Source organism: Orycteropus afer, unplaced genomic scaffold (assembly GCF_000298275.1).
Source record: "Orycteropus afer afer isolate SDZICR_OR568_19922 unplaced genomic scaffold, OryAfe1.0 scaffold00574, whole genome shotgun sequence".
NCBI classification, from domain to species: domain Eukaryota; kingdom Metazoa; phylum Chordata; class Mammalia; order Tubulidentata; family Orycteropodidae; genus Orycteropus; species Orycteropus afer.
This window is the reverse complement of record NW_006922161.1, coordinates 1,030,604-1,043,792: the sequence shown is the minus strand read 5'-3', so window position 1 is coordinate 1,043,792 and position 13,189 is coordinate 1,030,604. Positions and strand designations below refer to the sequence as shown.

Here is a 13,189-nt window from a genome sequence, read left to right as displayed (position 1 = left end):
GACTCTGCCTACACTCGCCCGGAGCCCGCGCGACTGAATTTCAACCTTCTCCCAGGCCCCGCCCCCGGTGGCGGTGGCGGCGGCCGCACCTCCATAAGAGGTGGGGCGGGCAGGTGCAGAGCCAGCACGGGGCCACGCCCACCCCGCGAGCCCCCCTGGGTGGGGGCCGGGGTGGGGGCGGGCAGGGCTGCTGAGAACCAGGGCCCCTCCGTCACCCCTTTGGAATGCGGAGCGGGGTGGGGGTGGGGGTGCGCTTCAGCCTAGTTTGCAAGGGAAATACTAAGCCGGGCCACTCGATTTGGCTTGGCACATGCGTCTTTATTGCTGGCCAGCCCCTCCCCCCAGTCCCCTGGCGCTGGCTCCTGGAGCTTTGTCCAGGGTCTGCCGAGTCTGGGGGTCCGGGGGGGGGGTTCCCCTCAGTGGTCTGGTCCTGGGCCTCGTGACCTCTGGGGTCTTTGTGCCCCCAGCAGCCTCAGAGTCCTGTCTGAGAGGGTGATTGGCATTAGCCGCCCTTCCCCCATGGCCAGCCCTCCACCGTGCAGAAGACGTCCTGGCCCCTGCCTCTCTGAAGCCCATTCCAACACCCACCTTCCAAGTTGGGGGGCTGTTGGTGATGCTGGGGGGGGTGGCCACCCGGCCTGGACAGGAACCGCTGGTGGATCTTCCGGCTGGTCCTCCCCTTGGCTGCCCAGGTGGAGATGGTGGCTTGGGCATAGCCCACTTGCCCCATGCAGCTTGCTCCCAGCACAGGTTCCAAGCCTCCTCCTGTCTGCAGTCCTGGACCCAGGCCATGCCCTGCCCCCAGCCCTCACCTCTGCCAGGCTCATTCTTGACCAAAAACTCATCCAGAGCCACCCAGCCTCCTCCGACGCGCACCATGAGGGCGCCTTGCCCCACCTGTGCAGACACAGAGGTGGGGGTCAGGACTTCTGGGTGGGAAGGCTCTGCCCTCACCCCACTCACCAGGCCAAGGCTCACACCTGCTCACTGAGGCTCCCTGGACTCTGGGCAGGCCTCTGGCCACCGGCGAGCTCATCCCTGTCCGTGTCCACCTCGATGGCCACCTCGATGGCCACACTGCATGACTGCTGCTGGACACCTGAGGGCCCTGTCCCCCACAGAGCACTGAGCCCCGGAGTGGGTCCATACCCACCCGGGCTGTCCATCTCTAGCCCTGCTCACCAGACACCAAGACACCATCCAGGAAGTCCTGCGGGGTAGCAGGGCTGTGCCACCCCTGTCTTGTGGCCCGGAATTTGCCCCGGAGTCTTTTCTTTCTGTGGCCAAGCCACCGAAGATAGCGCCTGAGACAGGCCACGGTATCCAGGTGAGTGCCAGCCCTTCGCTGTGGAAAGGCCCTGTGAGGTTGCCAGGCACAGCCCTGCCAGGCGAGGCCCCTCTCCCAGGTTCCTTACCTCTTCCAGGTATAGCCAGCCCTGCCCCGGCTGTATCCTGGGCCTCGGCCACTGTCGGGGGACCTGCTGGTCCTCAGCCCCCAGGTTCCTTCCCCAAGGTTCTAACTCCCTGTGGCCCCAGCTCCCCATGGCAGCCTCCTCCCCCAGTGGCCTCCAGATGGGCTCTTCTGGGAAGTCCCCTGGGGGGCAAGTCTGGGCCGAGGCCCTACTCCCCGGGGCATCAGGCCGTCTCTGGTTGGGGCCCCTCAGAGCCAGCACTTGCCCTGTAGCTCCGGTCCAGCACTTCAGGCCAGCAGCCCCCAGGGCCCCGGGCAGCGCCAGCAGCCCCCAAGGCTGGGCCAGCACCCCCTGCAGAGCGGGGCAGAGTGCCAGGGAATCGGGAGGGGCTCCAGGTGTCAGCCAGGAGGTGAAGCCCCACACCCGGCTCACACCCGGTTTCCTGACTCTTCTACCTGCTGCTGCAGCCTGGAGTGAGTACCCCTGCCAGAGCTGGCCAGCCAGCACCCAGAGGCCCCCAGGAGCTGCGCCCAACCCTGCAGGCAGCCCGGCTTCTGGAGCACCTGTGGGCAGAGGGCGGTCAGAGGGCGATCAGAGGGCGGGGCGCAGGGCTCCCAAAGCAGCGTCCGAGTCTCCCTGTTCTGTGCTGACCCTGGGCTGGCCCTTGAAGCCACTGTGCAAGCCGGATCCTCTGGTCACAGGCGCCCCCTGGGTGCCCCAGGGCACAGCCAGGCACAGCCTGGGCAGCAGTGCCAGTAGTTCCTCCACCAGGTGACTCAGGAACAGCAAGGTCTCCTCCAGGGTGGGTGGCCTAGAAGGGTGCAGGCAGACGGGGCAGCTGGAGGATGGGCGGTGTAGGCCGACCCCTGTAGAGGGCGGGCCGGGAGGGGGGTGGTGCGGTGGGTGGGACGGGGCCGAGGGGTGGGCCAACCTCTCCGGGGGGGGGGGGGGGCGGGCCGGGGGGGGGGTGGTGCGGGGGGGGGGACGGGGCCGAGGGGTGGGCCAACCTCTCCACTGAGCAGGCGTACACGGCAGGCCGGCAGCCCAGCAGCAGGCCCGGGTGGCCAGTGCCCTTGACGGTCCAGGTCCCTCCCTGCAGATCTGGTCTCCTCCAGAGCAAAGACACCAATGGGAGTGGCGCCCGCAGCAGCTCCCATGGCGACCCCTGCCACTAGACAAGGACAGAACCGGGGTGCCACCAAGGTAGGAAGGGCTGGGGTGGGGAGGACCTCTGGCCCCGTACACCCATCCCGCCTTGTCTAGACGAGGCCCTGCTGCCTCCTGTCCCCTCAATGCTCCCACATCCTTGACCACACCTCTACCTGTGCCATCAGACAGGGGTGGTAGGGGCCTCAGAGACATGGCTGGGGTGGGGAGCAGCAGAGCCTTGCCCATCACGGACCCAGGCGACGTTGGAGGTTGAGGAAGGGGGGAGAAAGCTGGTGGAGTTGGCAGGGGTCACTTTCAAGCTTGGAAAATAAATCTGGAGGGACGGTGAACAGAGGGTCTGGAATGTCGGGGCAGGATGCCAACCTCAAGATGGCCTTGTGCAAGCCCTCCTTCTCCTGTGTTGTAGAGGGAGAGGAGGAGGGGCCGGCCAGGCACGACCGAATGGTTGACCCCTTGAGCTGGGGCTCAAGGTTGCATTAAGCGCAGGTGAGGACGCCGAGCCACTGCCTCTGAGCTTGACTTTGTTTCTTTTCTTCCCAGTGACTGTGCAAATGGGAGCCATGACTGTCACCTTAGCGGGATGTCCACTCAATACAAAAGGTGAGTGGTGTGTCCAGTCCCTTGGCCCTCTCTGACCTCACCTCAGTACATCTCAGAGGCCGGGTGGTGCCACCCCCAGAGGGCTGGCCGCGCTCTCTATCCCAGATCCACTTGGGGAGCGGGCGGCCAGGGCCTGCACTCCACCTCCAGCCCCAGTCCCCAGGGGAGCAGGGTGGGTGTGCAATGGGGTCCTGAGGTTGTTGAGGGCCAGAAGCCAAGTCCTGACATTGCCCCCAGGACCCTTTCCAGGCACCCTCCCCTCCCAGGACTTGGGTCTCCCCTCCCTAGGCCACTCCCACCAGTAGAGTCCAGGCACCTGTGTGGCTTGGAGCCAGCCCTCTGGCTGCAGATCTTCCTGCAGGACTGCCAGTTCCACGGGACCCCAGTGGACTGACTGGGCCGGTCCTCCTGTGACCTCACTGTCCTGCTCCTGAGCCTCTGACCAGCGGTGCCCCGGGAACCCCCCTTCTGCCTGAAGCACTGCTGGGGAGAAAGGACCATCCTGAGAGCTGAGTCCCGGATGGCACCCCACCGCCGCCCGCCCAGCTGGCTTCCTCCGCACCTGGAGCCCCCAAGCCCAGCTCCTGGGCCGGGTGGAGCCCTGCCTGTAAGGCCACCCCTTCGGGCCCCGGGCTGCCCAGTGGGAGGGGCTGCTCCTGGCTGGGTGCTGGGTGGGCGCCTGCCAGGCTGGTGCGCTCTGCCCGCCAGGCCAGCTGTTCGAGCCGGTCAGCCAGCTGGGCCAGCTGCACGTGCAGCTGCAGGGGAGACTAGCATCATCCCAGGAGCTCTGCTCTGGGACCCAGAGCCTCCTGCACCCTCCCCCACCCAGACCAAGGTGGGAGCCAACACCTGCTCTTGGTTCTTGAGCCCTGGATGGTCAGAGGCTGCCCTCTGCAATTCCAGCCAGGCGCCCGGGGCTGCCGGTGGTGAGGGCAGGAGAGACCCACCGTCCGGGGCCCGCAGCAGCTCTCGCCTCACGCGGGCAGCCCCGTTCCCCGCCAGCTGCGCCCGCACCAGCCGGGCCTCGTCCTCTGCCACCGTGCCGGAGGGAAGGTCACAGTGGGCACAGGGACGTGGGCTCGGGGACAAGTGTCATGGGTCGGCACAGGGGCCCGAGGGACCCAAACCGTGAGCACCGAGGACGCCTTCCCAGGGCTGACAGCCAGCTGGCGTGAGCAGGCCTTGGAGACGCCCTGCCCGCCCCACTCACCATCCAGCAACGCCGCCAGCCTCTGACCGCTCTCCAGCACCTGCTCCAGGCCGTCCGCCCGAGCTGCAGCCTCCCTGCCCATGAACTGCAGACACAGCCTATGGTCCCACGGCCCCCGTGGCCGGACGGTACCTGCAGGCGCTGTGCAGGCCCCAGACACCCACCGGGCTGCAGCGGGCTCTGCTGCAGCTCGGCCAGGAGCCGCTCGCCAGGGCCCAGCCGCGCCAGGAGTGCCCCGCAGGCCGCCTCGAAGCTCCGGGCCCCTGGCACGAGCTGCCTCAGGAGCCCCCACCTGGGACAGAACGGGCGTCAGCACTGGCCTCCGCAGCCCACCCCCTCACGCCCTCACGGGGCCTCACCTGGCCTCTGCCCGCTGCACCAGCCGCTCCCACTGGCCACGCAGCTCCACGGAGCCCTGTGCCCCCCGCAGCCTCGGCTCCACCTGTGGCCCCGCCCCCCTAGCAGGCTCAGGAGCAGCTGCAGGGTCGCGGGGACGTGGGAGAAGCGGGTGTGCTGTCTGGGCACAGGGTGCACCAGCCCTGCCCTCCCTCCCGCCACTGCCCCTTGGGTTTCTTGCCATGGGGCTTTGGTAAGTGCCGACCCCCCGCCCCTTCCGTCAGCCCCTCCTGGGTGAGGGTCTACGGGGGCATGGCAGGGCCTGGCCTGGCCCACGCCCCGCACCTCCTGCTCTCTCAGCTGGGCGGTGGCCGCCGTGGTGTTGGGGGCCGGGGGTCCCTGCGAGGCCTGCAGTTCCTCCATGCCGTCCATCCAGCTGCGCAGTGCAGCCAGGGGCCCGGGGGGTGCCTGCAGTGGGCCGGCTTCAGCTCCAGGGGTCCCGGCCCTGCCCCCCTCCCCACCCCCGGCCCACAGCCTCACCAGGGCTGGTGGCTCTCTTCTACAAGCGGGGTCCCTCTGCACAGCCTTCGCCACCACTGTCTCCGTCACCTGCGTCACCTGCGTCACCACTGCGGCACGGGGACTCCACCAGACCCAGGAGGTCCCAGGCGGGAGTGGGGCCTGGGGCACGGCTGACGGCAGCAGTGGGGAGGGACTCCCTTGTGTCTGTGGCCTGGCCCCCACGTGTCTCCTCCGCTCCCCCAGGCAGCTGAGACGTGAGGCAGGGTTCCCCATGGTGGATGGGCTGCAGCACGGCCTGCGGGTTGGGCCGGGTGAAGGCTGAGGATGGGAGGCAGGGCGCCCCTTCCCACAGCCCCTGAAATGCCCCTGCGTGAGGCTGGGGTCACAGTGGATTCAGGACCATGGTGGCTGCTGGTGGGGACATGGGAAGCTGCAGGTGGAGGGAGCGGGAGCAGGAGCCCCACCTTTGCCGAGCGGCTCTGGGTCCAGCCCTCTCCTCCAGCCTCCCCTCTGCCACCACCGTTCCCTGGGAAACAGCCCAGGGGCCTCAGCCACAGGGAGGGGAGGCGTGGGGAAGGGGCTGAGACTGGCGCTTCCCACCCCTCCCCCTCCCTGGTGCCCGCACAGTGGGCCTCCCCGCAGGCCCACCCACACTGCTGGGGGCTGAGTTCCCATGGCAGAGTGGGGGGCCGGGGGTGGGGCCTGCCCTGGGAGCCCCTCTGTGGGAGTCACCAACTGGGGGCTGGGGAGTCATGGGCGGGTGCCCCACCTCAGCCGAACCCTGTCCTCACCCCCGGACCCTGGGCTGCAACCTCTCCTGCCCATGTGGCCTCTTCATCTTCCTCCAGGCCCCCTGCCCCTCAGGCTCCGGACACCCCACGGCTTCTGGAGCCTCCTGCCTGGGCCTGGGATAAGCCTACCTCTCCTCCAGCCCAGAAGCCCCCTCCCCAGTTGGCGGGATAAATGGGGGTGTCCCCAGCACAGGGGTCCCATCTGTGTGGCTCATGGAGCTGAACGAGACTGCACCCATGGCCCCTTCATTTATCCAGTCCTTCACGAGGTCGTCTCTTCATCCAGATTGGCTTCACCCGGGAGTGGGCACTGCCAGTCTGCCCACATGCCAAAGACCTTCAGACTCTCCCAGGAGCCTTTCCTGCCCGGGGAGAGAGACGGAGAGTCCCAGGGCCCTGCCTGGAGGGGATGTGAGTGCCCCAGGCTCCCTGGGCCTGCAGTCACCCCTGTGCCCAGGCCATGCGACCATCCTGTGGGCCCTGCCCAAACAGGTCTCCCAGAGAGTAGGCGCTGTTGCCCTGGGAACTTTGCTTTGGAAAATGCTGGGCAGGGCGGCTGGCGACAGGCCGGGGCAGGCCAGGCAGACACAACTGTGGGTGGGTGGGTGGGTGGCAGGCCCTTTGCCTCACTGGGAGAGGCTGGCTATGCCAACAGCAGCACTGGACGGCCCACCTTGCCCAGCCCAAGCCCTGTTGTGAGCTTCGCCCCAGGTCTGGGAGCAGCAAGCGTGTGGGCCATGGTGCCTTAGCCTCAGCTGAGGAAAAGGGCACGTCCCCAGCACAGGCCTGCCTGAGCCCACACAAAAACCTCCCTGCCCAGCACACCCTCCCTGTAAGTGCATGCTGACCCCGGGGGCCCTGCCCGACCTGTCCCTAGCTGGGTTTGTCTGTAGCTCTCAGCACTCAAGCACTCGGGCCCAGGCCCATCACCAACCCCTCACTGTGTCAGATGAGGGCGCATGTGTGCACATAGGCACACACATGCCAACACATGCACACATGTACACACATGTACACATTCACACAGTCACATGCTCACCTGCACACACACATGTACACACATATACACTCCAGAGACACATGCACACATACATACACACTCAACAGACACGTGCACACACACACACATTCACGTCCATGGGCACACGTGCACTTACCCATATGCAAAGGCACATGTGTGCACACACTCACCCATATGTGTATATACATATATACACTCATGTGTCATGCACGTGAACACCCGGTGTGTGGTGTGTGGTGGGGCCTAGCTAGGGGAAATGCAGATAGATCCACTTGGGACTTGATGGAACTGGCCTGGAGACACAGCCAGCTGAGTTCTGCTGAGTCCTGGCAGCGGCTCCTGGCCACAGGAGTCCACCTGGTACTGAACACGCGGCCCAAGTGGGTCCTGAGGTTCTTCCAGGGGTCCCTGTGCCTCAGCCGCCTGGGCCAGCAGGAGCCCTGGGGACGGTGGAGAGCGAAGGCCACGGAGGCTTTGGCTCTCACAGGAGAAAGAGTTCTGCCAGGTGGGGAGATACTGCAGGGCCCGTGGTACCTGAAGCCAAGGCGGGTGGTCCACTGGGGCTGGTGGGAAGAGTGAGCACCGCCTGATTCTGGAACCAGGAGCGACTCCTAGGTGTGGGTGAGGGTGTGGGGTGGGAAGTGCCTTTCACCTCGGCCTGCTGAGCTGAGGAGGGAAGGTGGCCAGGGAGGGGGCAGGACCTGGGGGCGGCCCCCCACCAGAGACTTTCGTGGCTGGGTGGGCCCTGGGGCAGTCTCCCCAGCAGGTAGGCAGGGACATGCGGGGCTCCGAGGAGACCAGGTGGTTTTCTCCCTGAGACAGACAGGCTCATGAGGAGGAGGGCTGGCCGAGTGGTGCTCCCGGTGCACAGGTCTGCAATAGGGACCCCCGGAAGCCTGGGGAGTCTGAGACGCAGAACGCTGCCCTGTCCCAGGTCGGGCACTGCCAGAGGAGAAGCCCTGGGGGCAGAGGGCCTGCAGCTGAGAGGGGGCTGCTGAGCTGCCTGGGAATCCAACTCAAAGCGGCTTTAAGACATGAGCAGAGGGCTCCGGCCTCAGGCCTGAGAAGCCAGGAGGGAGCTTGGGGCGGCCGAGGCAGCATCAGGACAGCCTCAGTGCCCCCTCAGGTCTCTCCTGGGCTCAGCGGCCCCCAGGGAGAAAAGGGAAAACCAAGACAACATCTCTGTTCCCCGTTGTGCTTGGGCGCCATGCCCTGGTGTCCAGGGATCACCAGTGTGGGGGAGGTCACTTCCATGCCGAGCACATAGGCATGTGGGGGTCTGCAGGGGAAGATTGGGGGGTCACTCAGGAAGGGCAGCGCAGTGCAGTGAATTACTGACCGGGGTCCTGGTGGCCGTAGTCTATGACTCCCACACAACGACCGGGTAGGACTGTGCAAATGACATGCTGTGTCTCACCCAGGAGATTGGACAGCTTGCTGCTAATGCAAAAAAGATGTATGGAACCCATAGTAGTTAACTTGACTGGGACATGATTTACAGTGGTTTGGCAGTAATGTAATTATGTAATTATGTATATAGTGATGGAAGTATGCTGTATTTCATGATGTGCCTCTATGCGGTGGTTATAGTTCCATTTGGGAGTGAGTTGTCCGCTATGTTAATGAGGCAGGGTTAGGGTGGGATGGATGCTGAGTCACCACTTCACTAGAAAGTGTGACTCAGGTCACCACCCTTACCTCAGCCACCGCCCTTCACACCCTTGCACTGATGCGTGCAAGTAAGGGGCGTCCCCTTGAGCGTGTGCCCGGCGTCCCACATGCAGGAATGCTCTCACGAAGTCCTTGCTGTCACTTTAGATCCTTCATCAGGCTCAACATCATCTGACCCTGGCTCTTGGAACCTGAGCCAGCAGCCTGTCGTCTGACTTGCCGATTTGGGTTCCTCAGCGCCTGCGATCATGTCTGTCAGGAGAAGCCTCCAGCCCGATGTCTAACCCACAGATTCGGGACTTTCCAGCCTCCACCACTGTATGAGGCGTTTCCATGGTGCTTTATGAGTTCTGTGGGAAGGAGAGGTCTGAGGGGAGGAGGAGCAGGTGATGCCGGAGTGATGGAGTGCGCAGCAGTTTGGAAAAGTTAGCCATTTGGGACATCTTTACCCTCTGTCTCCTGGGGACCAGACTTGTGCTGATCCTTCTCAAAAATGAGTTACAATCAGGATAAAAGCAGTTATTCATGCAGTGGGGTTGGTGGGCAGCCAGGCTGCAGGTGTTCTCCAGTCGCCTGCCCCTCAGCCACCCAGCACCCACACGCCCTTCCTCCTGCACTGGAAGGGCTGACCCCACAACAGCACCTCTACCGTATGTCCCAGCCCCTCCAGAGGGTGCCATGCTGCGCCCAGCCTCCCGGTGACTCGTGTTCATCTGGGCCAGGGGATGAGGAACAGGAGGGACGAGAAGTTCTGATAGAGCCTAAGGACGGGAAGGGGTCAGCGGCCCAGGGCAGAGCTTACTTCCTGCTGGACACTGACAGCCACGACTCTGGCCACTCAGGGAGCGAGTGCTTTGCGTGGACTGCTCCCAGTTCCACTCCTGGGCTGCATCCCCTCACCTTGGTTCCCAGCACTCCTGGGAAGGCATGGGCAATGAGCCTGTCCTGTGGGCAGCATCTTGGTCACTGACCACTTCAGGAGGGGGCTTGGGGAGGGCCCAGCAATTAAGCGGCTTCCAGGGTCTCACCTGCCTTGATTTCAGCTCTCGCCACCTCCCATTCCCCCTTCTCAGTGACAGAGACAGGATGCTTCACAGGAGGTGGCAGGCAGGAAAGGGCTTTATCCCTCTAGTGAGTAGGGAGCCTGTTGGGGAATGGCTCGGCCAAGTGGGTCAAACAAGAGTCTGCTCTCTGTCTCCCTGCGATTCCCGCCATCTTGCCACATTCTCAGTCCATATGTGGACGTCTGGCGGCTGTAGGCTCCCATCATGGCAGCAGAAAGCAAGAAACCAACTCGCTTCTCTCTCAGACGTTCTGGAAAAGGCCACTTGGCTCTCGCCAGCTCTGAATGGGCCCTCTGTGCACCAGGCAAGGACGTTGCTCCCGTTGACCGCAGGGACCCCCGTGCTGAGCAGCTGCGGCCAAGGTCGACTGCACCTGCAAGTGGGGAGGCCTGTGGTTGAGGCTCCATGTGCACCTTCCCCAGAAATACCCCAGGACCTGGCTTTGAGCAACAGGAATGGATGGCCTCACCATTTTGGAGGCTGCAAGTCTAAACCAGGGCCTCGGCTCCCGGGGCCCCTTCCTTGTGGTCCTGGGGTCCCTTGCCTGTGTCTGTCTTCCCTGTGGGTATCTGCTCTGCTCTTTTATAGGACACCATGCAGAAGGAAGTAGGTGCAGGCCCCCCTCCTATGGCGTGGCCTCAGTGATCTAACAGAAGAAACCACTACTTCCCACTTGCAAACCGGGCTGTGTTTGCAGGTGCAGGGTGAGGACTTCTCTGAGGACACGACTCAGTCCAGATCAGAGTGGTTTCCCAGAGAACAGCCTGGAGGCCGGCAGGCTTCTCATTCCCTCTGTGATGCTGTGGCCCCAGAGGATCTGGGACTTCCATACATCCTCCTCGCCGACCGGAAGGCGGCAGAGTGCTGACCGTGCAAAGGGACAAAGGGCTGACAGCTGGCGCTCGGCCAGAACGTGGCTGTGGAGGATGGGCCATGGGGACGGGGTGGGTGGCTGCCTCTCAGTGGATGCCAAAGAGGGCGGTGGCCTCCTCCTGGCCCCCCGCATCCCGAACGCCCCAAACCTCAGACAAACCTCCCGGGAGAGGAAAGAAGCCAGATGATGGAGCCCAAGAGCCTGTGAAATGGGGGCTGAAATGAAAATCAACCTGTTACAAAAATAACGCAGTGACATTCCCTGCACACCTACGTTTGTGTTCGGAGCCCTTATCAGTTGTATGACTCAAGGTGCAAAGTCCTTGAGTTCATGTGGCATCAGAGGGCAGAGGGCAACGCAGCAGGAGCAGCGATGTCCCAACGCCCCACCTGCTCACCAGCCTTCAGTGGCTGCTGCCGGCTCCCTGGATACGGACCCGATTTCCTGTGGGCCCACGGAGCTCTCCAGCTCCCTCTCCCACCCGGGTGCCCTGACCCCCAGCCACGCTGACTGGCTGCATCTCCACGGGGTCTCTGCCCACAGAGCTCCTGTGTCTGGGGGCTCACCCCCACTCACCTTTGTCCAGTTCATTCCTCATCCTCTGCAGTCGGAGCTGTCTGCTGAGTGAACTGTGTTCTCTAAAAGAAACATGTCAGTCTCCACCCCACACCTGAGAACACGGTCTGTTTGGAAATACAGGTCTCTCTTGTCACGTTAATGGGGTCGTAGCAGAGTCGGGTGGGTTCTAAGCCCTATCCCTTCTGAACGGTGTCTTATAAAAAGAAGAGACACCATTGGGGAGACTGAGGCAGATGCGTCCACAAGGAATGGCAAGGACTGCCAGCAGCTATAGAGGCCGAGAGGGACAGAGAAGGACTTCCCTAGAGAGGACACCGAGTTTGGACTTCTAGCCTCCAGCACCGTGAGAAAATACATTTCTGTTCCTTAAAGCCAACCACTTATGGCTGTCTGAAGGGGACATTCAGAGTATCACCAGGTCCAGTTACCGTGAGGTCCTCCCTGAGTGGACTGCTGGACAATTGGGGTCCCTTGGGGTCAAAGTGAGTGGGGGTAGAGGAAACACCGCCCTGTGTGGGACAGAAAACTGCACCAGCATCGCTCCTGAGAGAAGGTGGAGCACGCTTGGTCCTCCCCCTGGATGAGTTTGCAGAACACATTCTGCAGAAGTGCCTACAGGGTGGGCCAGGCCACGTGTGCGCCCCAGACAGCACCTTACTTGCTCAGGAGAGCACAGTATACTCTCTGGGGCAGTTAAGGTTGTGTGTCAACTTGGCTGGGCCTGGTTGAGTGGCTGGGCAGTTGGTGGTAGTTATTCCCCATGATGAAACTGGCAATCAACTCCATGGTGGGGTCTACCACAAACAGCTGAGAAGCTGACTTAGGGATGTGATCTGCTTCCCGTATATAAGCAGCAGCTTTGGGAATGGTCTCTAGCTTATGGCATGCTTGGACCCTGCATGTAGCCGTGTCATTGTTCAGCAGCCTGCCATGCTCTGCTGACCTTGGGACTTTCAATGGACTTGAATGAATGGCCTGCCATGTGGTTTGGCAACATCGGGACTGTGCCTTTTTACTTGTCAACCTTGGGCTTGTCAGCCTCAGCAGCCAGCAGCTGCCTGAGTGAAGAAAAGCCTCTAGCTTCAGTGGGTTGGGAGCAGGAGGCAGAGCTGAAGTGGTTGAGGGGCTTTCACCCAATCCCTAGAGCCTGGCACTTTGAACGTGGACTCCAAACTGTAAGAGAATAAACTCCTGTTTGTTCAAGCCATCCCATTTGTGGTATATTCTTATCAGAGTGGCAGTAGGAAAGCAGAACACCCTCCAACAAGGAGCACCTTCAGGGTAAAGGAAACATCACAGCAGACACGTGGTCACGACAGCCACAGGCCCCCCTCCATGTGGCAACAATGGGAAGCTGCAGCTGAAGGCCATGGAGAAGCCAGTTAGAGGCACAGCTGAGGCGCCAGCCTGGAGAGCTGGGCACTGTCCTTGAAGACAGGATTTCTATAGGAGCTCTGGTGGCATAGTGCCTAAGGCATTTGACCGCTAACCAGAAGGCTGACGATTCAAACCCACCAGCCACTGCTTGGAAGGAAGGTTGGGCAATCTACTTCCATAGTGATACCACCTCAGAAACCCAAAGAGAGGTCGCTATGAGTCGAATCCAACTCGATGGCACATAACAACAACAACAAATAGATATATACATTTACTTCTGATTTCTGAATATTGTTGAAATGACACTATACCTGTAATGTGATTTATCACTTAATTATGATAAAACATGTTATTACTGCAATATAATCACAACCATATAATCATACTCTGTAATCACCCTATGATCACGCTTTTCATAATCATAATGTTAATGATTGAATAATATTTATATAATGGAATTTACTTAACTAATCCTTTATTGACAGATACATAAGTTATTAGCAACTTTCACTATTCAAGTGAAGATGTGTGGTGCAGTGAGTTACCTGACACGGCTCTTCCA

At 62.0% G+C, this 13,189-nt stretch overlaps 1 protein-coding gene across 1 annotated transcript in view; it reads right to left on the bottom strand.

Annotated features, from left to right (window-relative positions):
• EPPK1 (epiplakin 1) overlaps positions 1 to 11,269 on the bottom strand; it is a 26,785-nt gene extending 15,516 nt beyond the window's left edge. The window contains exons 1-21 of the mRNA XM_007956121.2: positions 11,248 to 11,269; positions 9,383 to 9,446; positions 8,241 to 8,341; positions 7,597 to 7,728; positions 7,356 to 7,502; positions 5,715 to 5,776; positions 5,473 to 5,545; positions 5,074 to 5,357; positions 4,752 to 4,834; positions 4,525 to 4,684; positions 4,393 to 4,477; positions 4,032 to 4,213; positions 3,745 to 3,937; positions 3,482 to 3,662; positions 2,420 to 2,521; positions 2,064 to 2,223; positions 1,847 to 1,975; positions 1,625 to 1,763; positions 981 to 1,108; positions 813 to 897; positions 13 to 217 (exon numbers count right to left, since the gene is read on the bottom strand). Of these exons, the coding sequence (XP_007954312.2) occupies positions 13 to 217; positions 813 to 897; positions 981 to 1,108; positions 1,625 to 1,763; positions 1,847 to 1,975; positions 2,064 to 2,223; positions 2,420 to 2,521; positions 3,482 to 3,662; positions 3,745 to 3,937; positions 4,032 to 4,213; positions 4,393 to 4,477; positions 4,525 to 4,684; positions 4,752 to 4,834; positions 5,074 to 5,357; positions 5,473 to 5,545; positions 5,715 to 5,776; positions 7,356 to 7,502; positions 7,597 to 7,728; positions 8,241 to 8,341; positions 9,383 to 9,446; positions 11,248 to 11,269 (2,717 nt within the window). The remainder of the gene's footprint in view (positions 1 to 12; positions 218 to 812; positions 898 to 980; positions 1,109 to 1,624; positions 1,764 to 1,846; positions 1,976 to 2,063; positions 2,224 to 2,419; positions 2,522 to 3,481; positions 3,663 to 3,744; positions 3,938 to 4,031; positions 4,214 to 4,392; positions 4,478 to 4,524; positions 4,685 to 4,751; positions 4,835 to 5,073; positions 5,358 to 5,472; positions 5,546 to 5,714; positions 5,777 to 7,355; positions 7,503 to 7,596; positions 7,729 to 8,240; positions 8,342 to 9,382; positions 9,447 to 11,247) is intronic.
• Between the last annotated feature and the right edge of the window lie 1,920 nt (positions 11,270 to 13,189).